Source organism: Notolabrus celidotus, chromosome 22 (assembly GCF_009762535.1).
Source record: "Notolabrus celidotus isolate fNotCel1 chromosome 22, fNotCel1.pri, whole genome shotgun sequence".
NCBI lineage: Eukaryota > Metazoa > Chordata > Actinopteri > Labriformes > Labridae > Notolabrus > Notolabrus celidotus.
The window spans coordinates 10300232-10324563 of record NC_048293.1 but is presented as its reverse complement, the minus strand read 5'-3'; the positions used below and the strand labels follow the sequence as shown (position 1 = coordinate 10324563).

At 38.4% G+C, this 24332-nt stretch overlaps 1 protein-coding gene across 4 annotated transcripts in view; it reads left to right on the top strand.

Moving 5' to 3' along the window:
* ldlrap1b (low density lipoprotein receptor adaptor protein 1b) overlaps positions 1–24330 on the top strand; it is a 39471-nt gene extending 15141 nt beyond the window's left edge. The window contains exons 2-10 of one of the 4 annotated variants that reach the window (XM_034675481.1): positions 3936–4078; positions 5474–5586; positions 8579–8693; positions 10467–10539; positions 14785–14880; positions 17833–17966; positions 18315–18349; positions 20836–20867; positions 21558–24330. In XM_034675481.1, coding sequence (XP_034531372.1) covers positions 3936–4078; positions 5474–5586; positions 8579–8693; positions 10467–10539; positions 14785–14880; positions 17833–17966; positions 18315–18349; positions 20836–20867; positions 21558–21604 — 788 coding nt within the window. In that variant the 3' untranslated portion in view covers positions 21605–24330. The remainder of the gene's footprint in view (positions 1–3935; positions 4079–5473; positions 5587–8578; positions 8694–10466; positions 10540–14784; positions 14881–17832; positions 17967–18314; positions 18350–20835; positions 20868–21557) is intronic. The other 3 variants (XM_034675482.1, XM_034675479.1, XM_034675480.1) reach the window with 3 other exon arrangements.
* Positions 24331–24332: the final 2 nt, after the last annotated feature.

Sequence of the window (24332 nt, the reverse complement as noted above, 5' to 3'; positions counted from 1 at the left end):
TTGCAGATGGCTGTTTTCAGGCACTTTTAGTTTTGTATTGTTACAGTGCATCGTTATGGACAGATTAACTTAAACGTCTAACCAAATAAGCAGGTAAAACCTTTTAATTTGAAAGAAGTTTAAGTCTGACATTGATAAAAATAATTTAAACAGTCAAGTTATCGAGTGCTGAAATTAACCCCTGTTGAATCTAACAATTTTACTATCACAATATTTATTTGACTGCTAACAGATTCATTCCTTTACCAGTCATCATTGATGATAACTTTGCATTTTTTCTTTTCTATTGTGTAGACCATTACAACATCCTTATGCAAAGGTTGACACCAAGCAGCAACCTCCACTATTAAAATATGGAGTCTCTGCAGAAGTGCTAAAAACTGCAGTTCATTGAGCATTCCCTTGAGGCTGGTTGCTGAAACACCGTAAACCCCGTAAATAATTGCCCATTCCAAAAAAGACGATATTTGCAGCAATAATACACGTTTACAGCCTGGTTCAAAAAACGGCTTAAGTCTGAGTAGCTCATTTCTCTTTTGGCACACACTGTACAAGGGGGGAATTTTTTTTTTAATACTTTTGAAGGTATTAGACTTACGAGTTTCACTCAAATAAGGTCATGGCTGATTTGATTGACAGGCAGGCATCCTGTAGCTGTTAGTAAAAATGCTAAAGGCCCACCTCTGTACCTCACACTAGCTCACAAGTTTCAGCATTTCCAATATGGCACCCACTGATGATTTGCTTTAAAACAACGCTCAGGAACAGATGGGTGACATCACGGATACTGCATAATTTTTTTTATACAGTCTGTGGTTGACACTTTAAATGCCTTATATCATATACTTAAAATCAGCTAATATTCATATTCGAGAGGGTGAAACTGGTGTTTTTTAAAACTTTAACAACAAATTTGCCGACTGTATATAATTTAGAGAGGCTAAACTATTAAGTTAATCGACTTTTTTTTTCACCGTTGAAAGCTAGCTGCACATCTGCTTTGACAAAAACATTTGCATTTGAACAACCCGAAAGGCCCTGGGAACCCAAATCAACAAAAACATTCTACCTATAATATTTCAGACCATATCTAAATACTAAAAACTATGTAAAAATATTAGAACTAAATTTTGATCAATTTTCAGATATGTTCAATACCTTTTTTATAACACATTTTCACACTGGGTTTTCAGGGGGCTGGTTTAACCAGATTTTTATTACGCAATAAATATCCAACTAATCAGAAATGGAACACTGAGTCATGTGCACACATGTTCAACAAAACTACTCTGCTCCTTCTCAGACTGTCTCTCCTGATGTCTCAGCCAGCTCCCCTCAGTGTTGCCTTAACTGTTAGCTTGTTAGCTAATCACGTACTGCCTGTAATCTATCTGTATAGCTTTCTTTTTTTTGTGCCGCTATGCTCGTGAGTCCCTGTCTGCACATCCACAGGTGAAGATAACAGCTTGTTGTCATTCTCTTCTTTCCCTAACAGTGGTAGATTTGGGGAAATTTTGGGACGCGATTGAGTTGAGCCAAGTGGCTAAAGCAGTCCCGCATATGCTCCACTCACATCCCCCAGGAAAGGTTCTCTAACTTTCCCCAAACAGCTCTGAGTTTTGTCAAACCGCTTTGTCTGACATCCGGAGCCAAGCTCCTCTCCTCTGCATGCACATACTATACTTCATCCTCCGCTGCTCCGGGTGTCCCATGGTCCTAATGCCCTGGAGATTACCAAGTGATAAAACTAATAAGTCCTGATTCTGAAGTATTTTGTAACTCAGCACTCAAAAACCATTTGAAATGAATCATTTTCAGATTCTGGAGTTTTTATGTCTTTAGATTTGGAGTCTGACGGCTCAAACATGCAGGCTGTGAACTCTCTCTTGACCTGTCAATCAAAAAGTTAGCTGCCACACCCACACAATCCTGAGAAATACTCTGAACTGGAAAATAAAGATGTTTATTTTCACTCAGAATATCAAAATTAAATGTGTAATCAAGCTTCAACAAAAATCTATGTGCATTTTAAATATTCCATTTACGTTTCCAGGGCCTTTAAATAGCTTTGGTAATCACCATTGTGACAGATCTTCTGTACAAAATGTATCTATTTTCCCCCTCTTACTATCACACATGATAATGGGAAGTCCGTAAAGGGTTTATGAGTTTTAAGGGGAAGTTAACATGTTTACTGTTGGACCGATTGGCTGAAAAGGAAGTGGCAGGTCCAGGTATGATGTGCAAATTTCCACCCTGGTTAGTTCAAACTAGATCTTTGTTTCTACTGTATTTCACTGCTCCATTTGTGGTGGAGTCCCTTCGGCACTATACCAGACACTTTTGTGCTCTTATCATATGAAAGAGGGAACTGCCTTGAGCACCCCACCCAAAACTGCAAAAAAATCAATATAGTGTCATTCTCTCCTATGTGGTGGGAAATTGTAGTTAATGAATGAGTTTATTTGAAGCAGGGTTCTCAGTTCTCAGTTCCAAAAATACCCCAGAAAAACAGTATTTCATTTTTTTTATTACCTGGCTTTCTTGCTGATCTTCCGGTTGTGTAAGGTGCTTGATTCTGATTGGTCAAAACCCCTTGACAATCTCTTAACAGCAGTTGTTAACTTTCATTAATATGAGCAACACCAGAGGCGAACTGATCACATTTCATGTCAAATCAATCCCCGGAAAAGAGTTCCGGCACATTTTCCTTCTGCTTGTTGATGCCCCACACCGTATGGTGAGGTTAAACCATTAGTTACTGTTTGCATCATAACAATGTGGCTAAAACGCTAGTCGTGGTTAGCATGCTAATACATTAAATAAACAATTTAAATCAATAAAATTATCTTTTAATCAAGTTTTTTTGTCAGGTTAGTAGCCAGGTTATAAGTGGGATAATGTATGGTGAGTAGGTAGCAATAGGCAGTAGATCCCCTTCAGGATCTTGTCCACCCTGTCTGGATCAACAGGAGGTGCTATCGTCGGGTCATTGTTCCGCCACTGTTGCGTCAGCTAGCCATGACAATACATCCTTCTTCTCACTGTACGAGTGTGGCCCTCTCTTCTCCCTCAGAAACCGTCGCGGTTCACAGGGTTTTTCCTGCCGCCCGAACCGCCAAAGTCAGAAACATTCTATCCATGTTTGACTCTGGTTTGGTGGCTGCTCTGCGGGGCGTGTATACATGTCCCATACTATATGTGTTGTATCGAGTGGCTATCGAACTGAGAGATGACTGTGATGACGGCTGTATTTATGTGCAAGTGGAGCTTCACATACATCATCACAGATCATCTGCCTTAAAGGCGTGAATAGAGGTGTCTTCAGTCAGGGCATGATATCCCCATACTAAATGTGTTGTACCCCGTTCCTCTCCTTCAGGGAACAGAAGTTATAGTCATAACATTTTGTTTTCACTGCTGAGCTCTTCTTGTGTGATCTCTTGATTCTTGTGGTCTCTTCACGTGATTTTATGAGGTGTAACAAAGGATTGTAAAATTTTAAATACAGAAGACAAGTAGGCTTACCAGCTTTTAAACATTTGAGACTTTAGAGTACTGCTCTTCGGAAACTTTAGACCACCCCTATTGCTGCCTAAAAGAGTTGAGCACTTAAAATTTAAACAAAAATGGTATGTGGAAATAACTCTTAGATCATGAATCAAAAAATGGATTTAAAGTTATTAAAAACATGTTCATTTATATCATCATAAATAATAAGTTTAAAGCAAAATGTATGCATTTATTTTTCTAACCCGGCTAGGATGTGGCAGTTTTGGATTGAAGATTTGGCTCTTGTTAAGTCCAAAGTGACTGAGTTTACTATTCCAAAGTGAACTCAGAGAATGCAGCATTGTTCTGACATGTCTGACAGAGAATCTCTGTGCCTACCTTACAGTACAAGGAGTAGTCATTTGTGCATTTCTCATCTGCAGAGCTTCCAGAGAACTGGTCAGACACCAGGGAGACCCTTCTTGAGGGCATGGTGTTCCAGCTGAAGTACCTTGGAGTGACGATGGTTGAGCAACCCAAAGGAGAAGAGCTGTCTGCAGCTGCTGTTAAGAGGATAGTGGCCACGGTGAGAGACAACACATGCCTCACATGCAACAGGCAAGGCCCACAGACACAAAAGTGGGTCTTGTGGCTTAAACCAAGTGGCAACCTCCAGTCTAAAATATAAAGCCCATGCATGCTAAAAACTGCAATTCATGGAGCGTCCGCTTGAGGCTGGCTGCAGTAACACCGGAAACCTTATACACACACATTAAAAAAGATGATCTTTGCAGTAATAATAAACATGTTTACAGCCTGTTTGAAAAAAATGGTTTAGGTCTGAGTAGCTAATTTCTGTATTGGCACACGCTGGATGATGAGTGTACAGGGCAAGCACCATGTAGCTGTTAGCGAAAGGCTAAATGCCCGCCTTTTAACCTCACACTAGCTCAGAAAAAAGTTGGTTGAGTTCAGCTACGTCCATTTTTTATACAGTCTATGGTTTAAACCCAGAGAATCTCAATTTTCTTATCAACACACCCATATTTAGTAAAAAATGACCAGAAATTAGATTATTTTAGGCACATGTAATGTACCACCAGCTCTGACCCTTTGAATTGTAAACTGTTATATTTTCTGTAGATCAGCACTGGGAGAGTTACGTCAAGTTAAAAAATATAAAAATCACATTGCGTCTTTGGTAAAAAAAACTTTTGTGGAGGATCCACCTGTGTATCCCAGCTCCTCCAAAAGCTTCTTCTCTCTTTGATGCACGCCGTCTCCAGGCACATTTAAGGAATTGGAAGATCATGAATCCTGATTTCCTGGTCAGCTGAGGACAGAGGATTCAGGGATGCGCAAATGAATGTAATGAGGAACACCCAGTGAGTGTTAGGCTCCATGTTTGTTAATCTTCTGAAGTCATGCAAGATCACGCAAGTTTCTGTGAGATCTCACATTAAAGAAAAAGAAAAGGTTATGGGAACACCTTTAAGATGACATGAGTAAAATCACTACAGAAGCATCAAGGTTTCACTCAGTTTAATCTTTGGTATTATCAGACCAGAGATCTTGGTCCTCACAGAACTTTATTAGTTCTGTTTTCCTCATTTCAGCTTTTTAGACCTGAGACAACTAAATTCCTTTTCAAAATGTCCCCAGTTGAGATGTTGGAACATTTTATAGATGATCAGGAGAAATGGTGAAATGTGCTATTTGATGTTTCACTGCAAATATCTGAATGCGTGTAGATCTGATATTCATCTTACTAAAAACCCTTTCACTTTGGTAATATTGAACTTTGAGTATATGTATATATATTAAGGAGTGTGGTGTTTGTTGGTAAGAATTTGCAGTCTCTGTTGTAATAAACACAACAGTAAAGTTGACAAAACAGATGCATTTTTGTTTGTTTCTTTCAGTCACTCACATCTTTCTTGCTTTCTGTGCTCCCCACCTGCCCTTTTCTCCTTTGTCGAAGGCCAAAGCCAGTGGGAAGAAACTCCAGAAAGTAACATTAACAGTTTCCCCACGAGGAATCATCCTTTATGACAGTGCCTCCAACCAGATGATAGAAAACATCTCCATTTACAGGTAATTACTGTTCATTTTTACAACATATTCTGTGTCCCTGACTGACAGGAGGATGGCCCCAGTTATGAGATACTCTCACCCCTAACTTGTCCTTATCACCTGCTCAAAACCAATCTTATTTATTCCTGCCATTCATTACTAATTTACTGTAAGTGTGAAGAGCTGTGGTATTCAAAGGCAGTCTGAAATGTTTACCTACGTGTTTTTGTGTGTTTGTTTAGATTCTTTATCCTTCTCTATAGCACACAAACAGTCTCATTAATTTCAAATAGCTTTGGAGCACTACAAAAGCTGCATTTCTGAGCTACACAGAAAAACACAGAAACACACACACATTCTCTCTAGTAAATACAGATGGATCTTGCTTGTTTTCTTGAGCTTGCAAGTTTGAAGCTGCCTAACCTTTGTTGCCTTTGAGCTTGTATGCTAACATTGATAATTTCAGTAAGAGTCAATCAATCAATCTTTATGTGTATAGCACCAAATCACAACAAACATTATCTCAAGATGCTTTTACAAACATAGCAGGTTTAGGCCATACTCTATCATAAACAAAGACCCAACATCAAGACAGGATAAGATCCAGTCCCCTCTTACTGACGGGACTCGATCTTATCTCATCTTAATCCACCATGAGCATTGCACTTGCAGTATTAAGCTAGTTACAGCAGCTTGGAAAAACTTCCTTTTAACAGGCAGAAACCTTGAACAGAATCGGAGCCATGTTGACAGCCATCTGCCTGACTGAGTTGGGGTTGGAATGAGGGACAGAGGAGAATAAGAGAGACAGAGCGATGATAGTACAACTGCACAGACATGATCATAAACACTTGTTTTTTTTTTTGTGATATGTCACGGAAAATTTGACAATTTTGGCTTTAGATAACAATTGATCAGTGTTTTTAACAATTACTAACTAATTTTTTCAACCATTTTTAAAACCTTCTCTTTCTGACCAATAGTACAATAGTAAATCAGGTGAAGCAATCACTACATTTAAGATAAAAGCTAGTTTGAAGACAAATCAGCGTATTTGGTTGAAAAGTAAAACAAGGCCTTGCAGCCCATTGAGTTATAAATGAATTCTGGGGCTTACTAAGTCTCATATTGTTTTCTTTTAGCTGGCACCTTAATTCACACCATTTAGGTATTCCAAAGCAGACATTATCAGCTCTTGTTTCAGGGGAATGTATTTGTGAACCAAAAGCTATCCTTGCATTACTTTGATTCGGAAGACAACTCGCAACTACTGTCATTCTCATTTGTCAAAAAGAGAATGTTTTAGGATTACACTTAAGTTTAAAAATGTATATTTGCACATTTGCACCCTAGAGATAAGAAGTTATTTAAAAAGTAGATCCACCAATATGTGTCATGTCTGTGTGTTCAGTTAAAATTCTGAAATGAGGAAGTTGAAGTACCTTCATCTACTTTAATGCGCTGTTTCACAGCTATGGCTGAGCTTGATTTCCTGTTGTACTATCATCGCTCTCTCTCTCTTTTATTCTCCTCTATACCTCTTTCCAACCCCAACTCAGTCGTGGCAGATGGCTGTCTCACATGAGTGGCTTTGCTCAAGGTTTCTGCCTGTTAAAAGGAAGTTTTTCCTTGCCGCTGTAACTAGCTAAATACTGCGAGGTGAGACTGTTAGTATGAGAGGACTGGATCTTGATGTTGGGTCTTTGTTAATAATTTAACATAGACCGCCTGCTATGTTTGTAAAAGCATCTTGAGGTAATGTTTGTTGTGATTTGGCTAGATATAAATAAAGATTGATTGATTGTTATTATAATACCAGCATGCAACTGTGTAACCTCACACCTCTCCCATTGCAGCCCCTTGTAAACATCTCAAAGTCTGAAAACCTCAAAAACTGTTGAAATACTAACCAATTCATGCATCTCCAGTAAAATGCTGCACTGATAATAGATTCTCTAATTTGTAGAGTAAGAATGCATGAGGTGTGCCCAGCTGTGTTCTCAGGATGGTGTGAGGACATAAAGCAGTGGATTTTATTTTACACTCTGTTGGTTTTCTACTTACTGCTGCTCAAACATTAGTTGACCAATAAAAGTAATGTATTTGCTAAGACACCTATTTTCCCCACTGCATCAACATTTACCTGAAAATCTTGAATATAATGTGCAGACCCCCAGCAATGACTCTGAAGCCCTTCCTTGCTTCTAGTATTTCATTTTTACACTTATTATTTCTTAGTCTTAGTAAACCAAGTATATTACTGTTTCATTTGCAAAGTTAAAGCACAATGCTACTGTTTCAAAATGGAGAGGAAGGAAAGAAGCCAGCAATCATTGTAAAACTTCTCCCTTATTTTGGGTCACCTACCTCAAATGAGCAATAGCTTTTTTGGTATTAAGGAAAATACATGGTAAACGAATAGTGGAGAAAAGTTTTAATGAAGCATTACATCATAGTTTAAATCCCTATGTTGCACCAAAGACAAATGAGCAGAACCTTCTGCACCACATGAAAAAACCCTCATCTCTGTCTGTATCAGTCTTTTTATGTACCTCACAGGGGGCAGTCCCAATCTAAAAACTGCTTAAAAGCCTGTGATGTCTAAACCTTGACACAGAGAAAGTAGGATGAGATTTGGGATTCAGGTGATGTTGATTATTTCAATAGCAGAAATTTGGATTACCTTTGACAAAACAACATAGAAGTCTGCCGAAACATGATCCATTCATTCGTTTATTCATCATGCTACCTGCATGGGGAATGTTTTTTTATTATTATTATTTACACAGCAAGAGACTGTAATGTAGGAGGTATTAAGAATACCAGGGATTTTTCCTAGAACAGCTGGGAGAAATGCTAGATTGAACGGTATAATTCAGATTGCAGGACTAGCTTAAAGGCTTAGTGCAGATGTTTGCATGATGTCCCCGCTTGATCTGTGAACGCTCTATAAAATTGGAGAGTTTTTTACTAAATTCTCTGCTTTTGTTTGTGCTCTGTTTTTGGTTTTCAGAATATCATACTGTACAGCAGACAAGATGCATGACAAAGTGTTTGCATACATCGTTCAGAGTCAACATAATGAAACTCTGGAGTGTCATGCCTTCCTCTGCCCAAAGAGAAAAATGGTAAGATATAATGAATTGTGTGATATAACCACTGTGTGAAAAAGTAGGCTGTTTAACCCAGTAGTTCAATAAGTAGCTAAAGTAGTAGATAAAGTTCAATCTGTAAGTAGACAAAAGGAGTTTTAAATCATTTGCGGGCAAATATTAGATGGAATGTTGGAAAAACTGAGTTTTTCGCGTAATATTGAAGTGACAGATGTGAGCAGGTTAGTTGTTAAAGCTAGGGTTCGTAGCCACGGAAATGTAGCATGAATTTGAATGTAGCATTTCCTCAGGACTCCGTCTAACCTCCTGTGTATCTAAATCTGACTACCAACCCCAGCTTTAAAAGGTAACGAAATCTGCCTTTCCGCATCATATTAAATAATCTTTATTTATATAGCACTTTTCAAAACTAAAGAGAAATGTGAGGAAGACAATGACTAAAAGTTTAAGAGGAAAAAAAATAAAATAATAATAATTATAATAATAAAAAAACTGCAGGAAGGTGACAGCAAAAAGAAATGAAAGAAAGGAATATAAAGAGATTAAGACCGCAAAGAGATAAAACAATGTTGGAAGACTAAAAACAATAAAAGATAAAATAATAAAAAAATTAAAAGATCTGAAAGAAAAAATATACAATTATATATACAAATATAAAAGAATAAAAACGTGCCAGTGATACTGCCTGAAAATAAATAATTAAAAACATCTGGATTAAAAACACGCTCAGGTGACATCTCCTGTAAAAGCACATCTATAAAAGTGTGTTTTTAAAAGAGGATAAGGAAGTGGCCAATCTGATCTCCTCAGGGAGGTCGTTCCAGAGGGTCAGGACTCTAACAGAAAAGGCCCTTTGGTCCTCAGCCTCGACTTTGGCTGGAGTTTAACTTATTAAAAAGTGTTATTGTCTGCAGTTTGTACAAAATGGGCATGACCCTGGCTTGAAGCAGTCACTTCCCTGCTGGTTGTTTGGGTGCAAACAACCAGCAGGAAATCTTCACAGAAATAACATTAGTGAAATCATAACAAGTTGTTTTCACTAATTTAATGGACCAAATAACCAACAAAAACCCTTTGTTTTCTGTCTTAGTGCAAGTCTAGATTCATTTCCCTTAGTCTTTTGGTGCTATTCGTATTGTATAAATATAAGCTGGCTATATGCTGTTGCAGCAAATACAGACTCTTAAATCATGCAGAATTCTTCATTGGGATAGTTGATTCCGGTTTTGCTCCTGGCATTATGTGGAAAGGGATTTTATGATGATACAGCCTGTTGAAAAGAGACCTGAGAAGAACTGCACTGCCACTTTGAGTCACACTTTACATGTATGTAGGACTCTTTGCTTAAAGTATAAATTAGAAGCCCTCTGAGAGAGGAGAGGATTCTTAGAATGTTTGTGAACATAGGCACATAGGACTGAGAACATAAAGGGTGGGGAGGCTTTCAACCTTCTCTTACATTCTCTCCATCCCTGGAGATTTGGAAAACTAGTGAGCTACACCCTCCTCTTCCTTCCCCCCACCAATTTAGTTCTGGCCAAAAGGCCAAGTATCCTCCCAGTTACGTAAACAGCTTGTCATGGAGCTGCTGTTTCTCTTCCTCCTGTACTAGTGTGTATGAACAGACTCTTATGTTGGTGGTCATTTCCTCTTTTTGTCACAGTCGCAGCTCCATTAATTCCTGAAGTTTCCTTTCTCTGGATGAAATGCTTATGAGTATTATTTATCTTCCTCTTATTCTTTCATGTTGTCTGTTTTACTATTGTCTTTCTCTGTGCCTCGCAACAGGCCCAGGCTGTAACCCTAACAGTGGCCCAGGCTTTCAGAGTGGCTTTTGAATTCTGGCAGGCCGCCAAGGAAGGTACGTGGAGTCGCCCTCGACAACTATACGAGTGTGACAAATAAGAGCAAACATTCTTTTCCAACCCTCTACCACGATACTGGTATTCTCCTCATTTATTCTATACATCCTTAATCTCCCCTCTTAGTGGCCATACAGTAATCCTACCTCATATCTCAAGCATTCCCACACAGCATGGACACAGAAACTTTCTTGTGTCTCCCTGGTCTTGGCCTTGACTCCTTCTGGAGGAGTAATTTGAAATATTGGAAAACTGCCCTGTGGTTCTTGCCAGCCACTTTGGTCACACACACACACACACACACACACACACACACACACACACACACACACACACACACACACACACACACACACACACACACACACACACACACACACACACACACACACACACACACACACAAATACAATAGAAGAATGCACAATTGATTGAAGCAGCTGATTGTCACCTAGAGAGTAGAAGAACATGTTTTAGTTTAGTGACGCCTCTTTATTACAGGCAACTGAGTCATGGTTAATCCAAACATCAAGGTGTTGACTTGAAGAGGACTGGAAAAAAATGTTTGTGAGCCTGGGGCAGAGGTGGGCTGACTAGTGTTAATCTTCTCTGTTTCCTTGGCAGTGAGAATAGGACTTACAATGTTTTTTCATTCTTCCGCATTGTACTGTATGTTCATATTTTTTTGTTTCAGGCCAAAGCACCTAACCTCATTAAAAACAATCCAACCACCTCTTAATAGTGAGCTACACTGAGAAAATGATCAGATAGTGCATGTACAAACAGCAGGCAATGAGAGTGCTGTGTAAGGATTGTGTCACACACATTCTTTTGAACAGCTCAGCAGAACGTGCATGTAATTTACTGCATGTATGACTCCATTCTAAATGAGCAGTTCTACCACATAATATTGGTCTATTCAAAATCACCCACTCCCAACCCTTCACCCTTGCAGCTTTGCATGTATGTTAACCTGTAGGCGTTCTTTGAATTCTGTCTTGTTTTACAACTGGCACCCTGATCCACACTTGCCTCCAGTCAGGCGCAGTTCTTTTACCTCTCCTTTCACCCTATAACCCAGAACTTGTTTCTGTGTTTTTAATAGGGAAGAGGAGAGAAACTGAGGGGGGTGGGGATGAAGACTGGGGCATCAGAGCATAAAAGGCAGAGTAGAGAGGGGTGTTGAGACAGGGAGTGTGGAGGAGAGACTGTGTCAGTGGGAGCTCAACCCCCTGACAGATTCAGTGTCAGTGCCATTGATCCAGTCCTATGTGAATGCAAGGTTATTTATTCAGTCCCTTTAGAGACACACTTGAACTGTATGAAATTTTTATATCAGCCTTTTTTAAAGCTACATCAGATTTTCACATGTTCTTGTACTTCTAACGGGGTGTTATGGTATGTTTTAATGTGGTTACATTTCCATTTTGAAGGGGGGTTATTTATTCCAAGATCAAGGCCACAGGCTCTCATTTTGTTGTTTGTATTTTTTGGTTGAATATCAAATTCACTGCCTTGCTTAGCTCATTTTTTCTCTTTAACTCTTCACCTCTGTTCATCTTAATTTTCTAGATGACAGTGATATGTTTAATTTGTACAGCGTTTTATTTTTGTAGTTCAGCATAGTGTCACTGAGGAAAGGGTTATAGAGGGGGAAGAAGGTTGAAGAAGTTGTGGTGTTCTTGCCACGAGAAGGAGGAAAGAGAGATCAGAAGAAAAATTCTTTCATTAAAGTTAAAACACCCCTGAGGATCAGGACAGGAAAAGGAGGGTATCAAGTGCATGTCTATCTTGTTTACTGTAACTGGTTTTCCTAACTCTGTTTCCACCACCCACAGTGGATCTCCACAGCCCCCCACCAACACACACACATTCCTGACCCACATTCCTGTGTATATTGCAGCTCAGATCACTGTTCATGGAATATGCACTGTAAACACTACAGCTAGCTTTGAACTGGCATATTCATAAGTTTCCTCCATGCCAGGAAGAAGTTTGATACTGAGTCAAACTGAGAGCCACACACTGGAAAAGCCATGGGGGAAAACCTTCTTACACTGCCATCACTGAGCTACATGGACTCGAGGGAAATGGGGGATGGCTCCTGGAAGAATAAGAATGATGATGAAATACAAACCACTATTGGGGATAATAAGACATTGACATTTAATTTCTTTCAAGAGCATTGTGAGCTTGAGCATCAGCATGTCAGCATTCTAAATAGACCTTGTGTTAAATACCAAAAAACACAGCATTTGTTACAAAGACTATAACAAAACAGTAAACCATCTATTAGAGGTCCAACCAAACTGTTCTGATGGTAATGGATAAATCTTAGAAAACCTGTTTCTGAAAACACATTTTTGTTAGAACGGTCGGTTGCTAACAGCTGGTTTTTGTATTGACTCACATCTTTTTAGTAATAGAAAGTAAATTAAGTTATCTATATTGCACCTTTCAAGAGTGGAGGTCCTAAGGTACTTCCAAGGCTGTTTTTTGATTCTGCGTCGACCCGAAGCATCAGTGGACAACGCAGATGTGAGCACCACATACTTGTGTCAATGTGTCCATGTCGCGCAGCAATACTACACCAAAACAATTGAGGGCAGTGTGGTCTCCCTGATAGTCGGGTCGCCTGTTTCCGTCCCTGTTTACATTTTCACAGCGATTTCGAGGGTATCATGTTAATATACAGCTGATACATGTTGCTGTTTATCATACAACAATGATTACAGGAAAGAATAGAGAGGACACGTAGAAGGAGATTAAATACTCAGTCAATGGGCGCAGATCCTAGATGTGCTGTAAATGCAGGAAATGCAATGCTGCCAAGCGTACCAATCACAGGGCTTGCGGTGCTAGTCAATTTAAGGCGTAGTGACATTTTGGAGTAGGTGTGCTTCGGCGACGTGCACGAGCCTCTGCATACTGGAGCTACGCTGCATTGTGTATAAATCAGGCTTTAAAGCTTAAAAGGCAATAAAGACAGACCCCCCAAAAAAACCATTAAATAAAGACACATTACACAAAAGAAAGACAAGGACAGATTAATAAAGGCAAGTCTAAACAAATGGTTCTTCATCTACTTTTTAAAAATGTCCACGGTGTCCACAGTTTTCAGATCAAGTTTCAGAAAGTTCCAAAGTTTCTGAGCAAACACTTTAAATTCAGTCAACTTTAGTTTTAAATTTGATCCGAGGAACAACCTGCAAACCCTGAATGAGGACCTAAGAGGTCTTCTAGAGTATTATGGCTTCAGTAGCTGTTTGATAAAAGGTCTTGACCATCCAATGTTCCATACATAACGACCAGAGTTTTGAATTGGATTCTATGGATTCTAAAATTAAGCAGGTCAACAGCAGCATTTTGGACTAAGACATGTGAAAAGAGTTCCAGTGATCCAGCTGACATGAAACAAAAGCATGAATAATCCTCTGTACCTCAGCATCAGGTCTAGGTTTGGATATTTTTTTAAATGGAATCAATCAATCCTTATTTGTATAGCGCCAAATCACAACAAACGTTATCTCCAGGCGCTTTTACAAACAGAGCAGGTCTAGACCAGAGATTTGGGGAGACAGCACAGAGATGTTAGGAGCTACAAGAAAAGGTATTTGAAATTTGACCCTGTATAGCAACAGTCAATCAATCATTATTTGTATGGCTCCAAATCACAACAAACATTATCTTTTACAAACAGGATAAGATCCAGTCCCCTCTTACTGACAGGACTCAGTCTTATCTCATCTCAATCCACCATGATCATTGCACCTCGAAGTACTAAGCTAGTTACAGCAGATCAGGTTTAACAGCAGTGGATAAAACCCATACACTCTTTCAAATACAATTATTAAGGGTAAAGGAAGCTCAGTCTAATTTCTTATATTCTTTCTTTATTGATTGGCTGCACTTTTTTGTTAAAAATATAGTGGATTGATTGATTTTTCTGTAAATACCAGCATGTAATGTAGTCATGCATTACATTTTCCCTTCTCTGCCTCTGTGGTTAATTAGTCAGCAATGCACACACATATATCAGTATAATGTGATGTTTCCTTTATGTTCAATTATCTAACATCCCTGCAACTGTCACAACAATATTTTATTCTATTTTATTGGGTTTATTTTGATTTTATTTGCAGATGGTTTGAATAATCACCTTAAATGATTTGCAACCTACAGCCCCTAATTTGCATTTTGACTCTTTTTGTCTAACCCTCTACCCTGTGTTGTTCTGTACATAGAGAAAGAGAAGCGGGTGAAGTCTGGCTCAGATGGAGAAGGTGCCAGCAACACTCAGTCAGACAGTTCTGCCAGCCTGGGCAGCTTGAAGGGAGGAGGTGAGTTGGGTCACCCCTCATCAGGTCTTTCCTTTGTCTTCCTCCCTTTGCCTCTTTGTCAAAGCAATCTTAGCCGTTTGGGACTGAACAGTTGCTTGTGAAAGGTTGGCTTATATAACTTGACAACGATATGCATGTATTACATTACTCTTCCTCTTTTCTTTTAATCATTACAGTAAACAGCTAATTGGGTTTTATCAAGCGGCAACCTCCGGTCCTAAAATATGAAGCCCACGAGGAAGTGCTAAAAACTGCAGTTCATGTAGGGTCTGCTTGAGGCTGGCTGCCGAAACACCAGAAACCACATACACACCCATTCAAAAAAGAATATCTTTACAGCAATAATAAACATGTCTACAGCCTGGTTCAAAAAACAGTTTAAGTCTGAGTAGCTAATGTCTTTACCTGCACACACTATCCGGGGGAATTAGTTTTTTATAACTCTGTGTTTTTGAAGATATTAAACTTACGAGTTTCGCTCAAATAAGGACATGGCTGACTTGATTGACAGGCGGGCATCCTGTAGCTGTTAGAAAAAAGGCTAAAAATCTAAATTCGGTACACTTATCCTCATGCAATTTTGTGATAATGCAAGGGATATCATAGACAAACAGTCCTGTCCTGTCTTTTTCAGGAAGCACAACTTCAACCATGCTTGTGTAAAATCCTGAAAGAGGCCTATGTTTTCTTTGACCCAATTGTTTTACCAAGTTTACCAAAATTCCATGACTTAGGAACCAGGTCAAGGCCATCTAAACATGCTGTTGCCGTGTATTGAGCCCGGCAACCTAAAGGCTTTATTAGTTCCATGTGTGGTTCTATGCGGAAGGTGGAGAGTTAAAGAACACCAAGAGCACATTAGCTGCACACTTATTTTTCACAATGCTTTTTCACAGTTAGCATGTCATGTGCCTGCATTTTCCCTATCATACTTTCTATACTAGAAACCTCTTGAAACTGGAATCTACTGGTTATTTCAGTTTGACACACAGGCAGTTGTTTTTTGCTAACAAAAATCTGAAAACATCAGCTTTATACTGAGCTTCGTTCTCTGCCAAGCAATGTGACCTCCAGCCAGAGAGGGATCACTCTAAATCTGTTCTGGGCTGAATGTGTAGCTCTTTACAGTGAACACTGGTTTTAAGGATGATCCCTTGTTAAGAGACTGAACAGAGTTGGACTTGGAAGTGGTCTCATATCAGAGAGAGACTTGGTGTTTAAGACAAATATCTCACTGGTCATCCGGTGGGCTATCTGGCTCTAAACAGAGTTTCTGTTAAGCAACCTGGCATAAGCTTGTACAATGCGTTAATCTGCTGTAAAATTACGAGTCTCTTTTGAAACAGGCTCAGCATTTCTCTCCTGTCCTAAGCTCCAAACCAAGCTCTAAATCAGTGAAGGGTACATTTATTATGTACCCTTCACAGTTCAAATTCTGCTGGTACAGAGAGCCTCTCAGTATCAGTGCTGTTGTCAGAAGAGTCAGTTTTATTCATGATATATGACATCTTGAACTCTCCCAGTTCTAGAGCCCTTGCAGTGGCTGTAAAATATCAAGGCAATCTCCCCTGGTGTTACTGTCTGATCATTTGTGGATTTGACCTGTATGAGACTGGCCATCTGACTGACCAGTTACAGGATTATAAAAATACTAAAATCCCAAATAGAGAAAATGATCCTCACAATTTCCTAGACCCAAAGAGCATCTTGACCTCTAACTGTTCGCTGATCGCTAACCATAAATAATAACGGAACATATTTTGTATAGCTGTTATGGAGATCTCAGTGGCCAAGGTGCACGGAGCCACAGGAAGCACTATCATCCTGGTTAGCATCAATAACCAAGATCCAAGAATATGTGTAATTTTATGACATAGCTGAGCATTATCACGGTACTACTTGACCATCTCCTTTTGTTGTTGTTGTTACTTTTATTTATATTCATATTATTAATGTTGTTATTATCACCATTCACTTCCTTCATCACTTGGAATACATATTCCCTATTGATATTATACAGAGATCTATTTTGAGGTGGGGTGGGTTGGGGTGGGTGTCACCATACCTTCTTATTATTTTTTTTCTCCTTTGTTTTGCTCTGTGATATGCCTTGTCCTATATCATATAGCTGATGTTTCATTGTGCTGCATATCTTTGAAAACAATTAAAATTTGATCGCAAAAAAAAACAAGGATTGTTTCAGATTATGATGGTTTAGTTTCATTTGTGCTTTCAGAATCTTCAGATGAGCCTTCATCCCACTCATTACACATTAGACCAGTTGCACAATATCCTATTCTTTGTAACAGCAGAATTTTTTAAATGCCACGGAGTCAGTATTGACATAGCACAGTTTGAGGTTACTTGCTTCCAGGTGTTGGCTCAGTCTTATGTGAGCCTTGAGACTTTGGATCCTAGGAAAAAGGGAAATGGCTGTTTTGGGATAACAAGTTTCAGATTGACTGGTAAACAGGTAAATAGTGCCAGCATCAAAATATTCATTTTTTAAAATGATTTCTATGGATAACATTTGCCTGACGACAAGACAGAAATCAATGTTGACATACATCATTGATGCACATTAATCATCAGACAAGGCCATTACAAGCCAATCCAATTTCAAATCAGTGGTGTCGCTGTGAGTCAAAGGGTTATTCAAATCCCACTTATCATAGTAAACAATCCACAGATGGCTTACAGGTGAAACATATTAGAGGCGTGATAAGTAGAAGGGATTCTTAATGAATAACAGGATGTAATAGGCTTTGCTTGTGCATGCAGCTGTTTATGCTTGCAGAAGAGTATAACCACAGGATTCAATCAAGTATGGAGCAAATTAAGCTCTAAAAGTAAACTGTTAATTCTGGTTTGGAAATTATATATAAAAGTGATTATGATAGGTTGGATGTAATTTTTGTGTCCTTAATTTTTCTTCTTTTTTTTGCTTCACAGAGGTAGCCACAGCAAAACTTTTGGATTTGGCTGAGGGAGCAAATGCAGCACTGGCCAACTCAGGAACAAATAAGACTGAAGCAGATCCTCTCACGGTGCATAATCACACATCGGAGAACAACAATACTGTATGGGTAAGACAAGAGTCAGGCTGGTCAGTACGTTTCAGCTATTTTGGCTTCATAAGATGGAAAGAGAAAACGCCACAACACTGATAAATTAGCCTAATTTCTTGGTAATACACTAAATTGTATTCACAGGAGTGAATTCTGCAGTATTACAGTTGCAGAGGTAAACAACAGCCCATTTTACATAGCTGCCTTGATGAAATGGTTATATATCTGAATATGATATGGGAGTGCATATAGCTTAGATCAGACTCAAAAGACCATTTGAAGTATTAGGAAAGTAGCAAGAGTTGATAATGAGTCCCAAGATCAAGTTATAAAAATGTGATCATAACCCATCTGTCTGTTTGGCAGGAGTTGGAGGATGGTCTGGACGAAGCTTTCTCAAGGTGAGAACTGGGGTGGATATGTGATTTACCAAAAGCTTAGGCTTAAAAAAAAAAAAGAAACTCATTCCTCTGTTCTGGAAATAACCACCTGTGGTTTTTACTGCTCCTGTAATATACTCTGCCTTTTACTTTTTCCCCTTTCCCTGGTGCACCCCAAACGGCAAGTGAGGGGTTCTTTTTACAGGCCAACACAGCCAACACCCATCGTGAGTCGGGCTGCTTTTATAGGCTTAGGGCAAAACACTCTCAGGCCAACAAAATGATTCCATGTGAGCTCAAATAGCATGTGATTATCAATGGATGCTGCAGAGGGTTAAATTGCTTAGTATTTATCTGTCAAACTTTTTGATATATCACTCAAATGTAGTGCTATTCTGCAGTAATTGTAAAGGCAAAATTAAGAAATTTTAGCACAAAGAGAAAAAAACAACTTTAAAATGAATGAGGCCTCATTGGGGTCTCAGGAAGACAGGAAGGTACAAGAGCGGTACAGGAAGGTCCAGTTCTAAACTGACTGGAATATCTTTATCTCTGCTGATGCTGTTAAGAAAGTAATCAGCATGGAGTGGGAGACCTGTTTGATCAATGTGCCATTTAGTCTGCATCCACACCTAGAGCTGGGCGATATTGAAAAACATGTTATCACCATAACATTTTTCATATCAATCGATAATGATAGTTATCACAATAAACATCAAATCATTATTTCACTTAAATTTAGAGGCAGATGTTTAGTCCTGAGTGAAAGTTGAAGAAACAAAAGGATTTGTTAGCTTGTATCTGGGATTTCTTACTCCATCATTTTTGACAGTGCTTACAGGAAGCGGGTCTTTTGTGTAAGATGAGATTTTTGTGAAGTTCTAGTTGAAGATTCTAATTTTTCTCAGGTTGAGGTAATTTGCATAATTTAATCTAAATTTACAACAAAGATATATATAATTGTATGCTGTATGTCAGATTAGTGGAGTATTGTTTTTAGTATTGCACTCCCCTGGAAGGTTACAAAGGCAGAGTGATATTGTTTCCCACAGTGCAGTGAATGCATCACAGTCATTCAGTCTCTAGTTGCACTGCGGGGGGATGATTACAGCTTACATGTATCAAATTTTGGTTGAATATTTGTTATATTTATATTGAGATAAAATATATCACGATAAGTTTTGTTAACCAATTATTGCCCAGCCCTATCCATACCACACTCTGATAAGTTATGATGGTCTGCTGTTAGGTTTCACAGTGTAATGCTTTACAGCTGTTTGATAAAATGTTGATTCTTTAGCATTTTTCCCTTTGACTCTGCTTTTCACTTCCTTTACCAATTGTACCGCAGGCTTCTTATTCTCTCAATGTCATTTATTGGTAGAGAGAATGAGCTGCATTGTCCCTGTATTCAAGAGCTAAGTTTGCATTTTTAGCTTTATCAGGTAATTATTAGTTCTCGTTCACTGTAATTACATCTTAATGCAGTTAATCTTCCTTGCTGGGAGCATCTTCATTGAGGACAGGGAGTCCCAGCATTAGCAGAGATGCTTCTACATGTAGATCTCTCTAATTGAAAGAAATGCTGGATGCAGAGAGCCAGGCTGATGTTATTTTTTCTATCAAGAGCTGAATAATACTTGTCAGTTTTGCAGTTTGAGACAACACAAGACAATTAGCAATCTTGTTAATGAGAATATTATAGAATAAATGTGTATTTACTATCTTCACAGTACATAGAAGATGGTGTTTCGCTATTACTGTTTTGCACAAGGACGGAATTCATCTCTGGATGAAAGGGTGGTTCATCTTTAAGTTAAAAATATTTTAGAGCTACTGTTTTTGAAACTCAGGCTCCTTTTAGGATAAGGAAGATATTTTTTTAATTGTTGATGCACTGATTGTACACTACAATATCTATTCAAAGATCTTACTAAGTAAACATCACAGGTGCCAAGGCCCCCTTTACTTTGCTACAAGCTTGAGATCACGTAACAGGTAGTAAGTTGTGGACTTGGAACAACAGCAACAAAAAAAATGCTCTTGTGAACAACTCTAAACATTTGATTGAATATATGAACTGGCTGGTCCCAACAGAAAAACCTTAGTGCAGTGGAATTTAAATCACCTTTCTCAAACAACTTTACCTTTTTGTTTCTAATTATGTGCACTCATATGTCTAGTTAATGTTGTTGTTATTAGAGAGTCTGTGCTGCCATCTGCTGGCAGGAGAGTGTGAATCACTTCCACTGTAGATTTAAGAGCCTAAAAATGCTTGTTGTTAAGCGCAGGGAAAAATACGTTTTTTTTGGCTTGCATAGAATGGGACCAGTTTTCCACTTGAAGCTGACACTCAGATTTTTGTGGGATGGTTTGTCATCTTATAGATAAAAAAAAATGTACAGAAAGTGGCCACATTGATATATTCATACTTCATCATAAGAATGTTCAGAGTAGTTTAGAGTGAAATTCTTGCCTGACTTGTGATGTTTCCTTTGTACCCCCAGCCGCAGTCTGGATAGCTTTGAATCTTACTCAGGTAACAATGTCATTTACTGGATCTAGTGACTTTCACCTCATTGTCCCTAGTCCACCCACTATTCAAGCCTGCCATCTGTCTGAATATCAGTGTTGAACCAGACAGATAAAGCTCATGTAGTGCCACATTTTCTATTAAGTTCATTCACCATAAACATAGCTGTATGTCAAGGGGGGAAACTCCTCACTGGCATTATAATAAAAGGTTCCCAGCCACAGAACCCAGTGTATTCTTCCATTGTGTTCTTGTCCTCATCACAGATGTTTTAAATGTCTTTGACTCATATACCCACTGTATGAAAGATGTCACAGGTGACTGAGAAGGGTGTGTGTACACATGTAGGTGCATCTAATGCGAGTTGGAATGGCATTTAATGTCTAGGGCTCTCATAAAGGGTTTCCACTATGAGTTTAGAGAGGGAGTCATTTTATCCAGTGGCTTTGCTTTTTTCAATCAATCAAATTATCAATCATGATTCTTTTCATTACAAATCAGAATTCCACTATTTTCATAACTCATGTCTTCATCCAAACATTTTGTCAACACTCTACCCACCATTGTTCAAAAACGTTTGATTGGGATGAATCATCATTAACATTAAGAGTAATTTTTCATGACCACCCAGATTTCATAACAATTGCCATAAAACCAACAACACTTGCTAATAAAAATGATCTTCTGTTCCCTCAGACTCGCTGAGTCTCGCACTAACCCCCAGGTCCTGGACATTGGGGTGAACCCTCAGGATTTCAACACTGAAGAGTGCCTGTCCCCAGGCAAATGGGACCAAGATGAAGCAGACTTCGCTGCACAAAAAGACACTTTTGGGTTCTAATGCAGAGCCCATGCCAAGAAAAAAGACGAGCTGAACTGAGGAGGCGGATATTTGTGTCCCACCTTCTCTGTGCTGCCAAGTCCTCTCACTTGGGGGGACTAGTGGGTTATGATGCTTCTGCATCTACATGACCACAGACAGACAAGACAAGTAGGGTGCTCACATAACAGGCCAAAGCAATACAAACCAACCTATCCCTGAAAATGCAGTCATTTAATGTTTGTTATAGTCAATGTATTATTTCCTTTGTTTTGTCAGTTTACCTATTTGTAAGTGTGCGTGTGTGCGTGCGTGTGTGTGTGTGTGGTATAATTATGCTAATTGAGATTTGAGAACTGTTTGAGTAATCTTTGGGACAGCTGTGTCATTAAGGTTCATATTTGATTTGCAGACATTACTGGTTTAGAGGGAAAACTCGCTGGTGAAGGTCATCAATGCACCAGTTCCAGTATTGGGTGAAAAAATAAAGTTACTTTTTCCAAGGATTTAGCCTTCATTTGGCTACAAAAGCTTTAAAAATATGTGTAAGTGTTGGACACAGTGTTTGTGTGAAAATGAATGACAACAAAATGACAATCTTATTTTTTTTTTTGTAATGCAAAATCTATTTTTGCACTCAGCATTCATCCAGTTTAAAAGCACACATTTCATTCAAGGGAAGTTATTTCAGTAAGCATGAGACATAATATTCAGTAGTCCAAACAGTGCCCTCAAAGTCCAAGGGGATGAATGTGTTCTTTGAGCACTGTCCCACTTTAAGTTCATCAACATTGTAAGATTAACTTTGCTAGTTAACAAGATTTTCCATGGATGGTTCCCAGTGTTATTTTTGGCATCTGTTTATATATACAAATAATTTAATTCATCGATTTACATAAATGTCAATAAAAGTTTAAATGTGTTTGAGATGTTTATACAAAGAAATGCACATTTGTCTCCCTGGCATCTCTCTCCCCCTGAGGGCATGGACCCAAGGTTTGGAACCAATTACCTAGGCCTACCTACCCTTAAAAGACCCTACTATGTTTTTACCAGAGGTACATAATTTGCTTTGATTTGATCAATGCACTGGGCAATTCTCCTAAATCCTCATTTACCAGTTAAGTACAACAATATCTATAGAAGACACTGGATCTTCTTTTCGTATGATTCATTGGTTTCTAGAGGGCCACAATTACACACACTTTTACACATTATCCTCTGTTGCTTACTAAAGCTTAGAATGAGGTGCACAAGTTTTCATTGAACATTTTTGATCCCATATCACTGAACTGCATATTAAGGAGAAAACAGATGCATCTTAGAGCCATGAATTAGTAATGTTCAAAACATTTTAACATGTTTTTGATTGAACTAAATGACATAAACTAAAACTCTGCCAGCAAAGCCTGTCACAACTTAGCCAAAAAGAGAACGTGTGGGGCTTTTTAAGAGTGTAATTCTGACTTTATGAAGCATTAATCCATCAAGAGAAAACTCCAAATATCTGGACTAATTTAGAGTCATGTGGGGCACCGGTATGGCTTAGTTGTTAAAGCTAACGCCAAATGTACAGCAGCTGCAGTCCTTGTTGCACTGGTCGCTGCCTTGACCCTTTATTGCATGTCTTCCCCCTTTCTATTCAATTTCCTGTCTGTCTTCATCTGTCCTACCTAATAAAGTAAAAATGAGCAAAAAATATATCTATAAAAAGTAAAAGTTCACAAAGGTGCAACATTGTATTTACTTAGTGAAATTGCTTTCATGTTGTGTGGGGCTTCAGCCAACAGTTTGGTCACAGAATAATTTCCTAAATTTGTTTTTATCTTTTTCTAAGATCTTAAGGAGTCTTAAAATCAACTTACTCTGCAAAAGAGCATCAACCCAAAATAAAGCAAAGTAAATCTTTTTTTAAAACCAAAAATGATAAAAATAGATTAAGCTAAAATTGATAAAAGTTATACAAACGGAATATCACAAAAAATATACCAGATAATTAAAAATAATGATTTTAAAAAGGACGGCAATAATATGATTACATTACAAAACTAAGAGTTTGATCATTTATACAAAAGTATAATAGAAATGTTACAGGGTACAAAGTATGTTCCCAAAGAGCTAGACTCCAATACAATGCCAACAATAAGGATGAAGATCCTTTCCCTGCCACTCTGATCAACACCAAGTGCCTTCAAAAAACTTCACTTCTACCAACAGCAATCTACATTGTCCTAATTGATGTCACACCTCTAAAAATAAATTAAAAAGTGACCTCCAAAGTTACATTCGCTGACCCCTTTTTACTAAGTAAATCATGTTTGCTGCACAAGTTACCAATTTCAAAAAGTAAAAGAAGGTTAAGTTAACCAGTCAAATTGTTAATTCAACATGAATATTATCTGGATCAGGCAACAAATAATAACCCAATATTTTGTTTTATATTAGGCTATAATAGAATTGTATTGAAAATGCATGTATTCAACAGATGGTTTATAAGATAATGTATCTTTACATTATTCCAATATTTTATGCACTTTACACATGAAGCATTGCATGAAGCAACATTCACACCTCTGACAATGTGGTTATATTGGTTCTAGGTTTAAAAGACATCATGTTATATAAATAAAGGGGAAACTGGGATATCTACA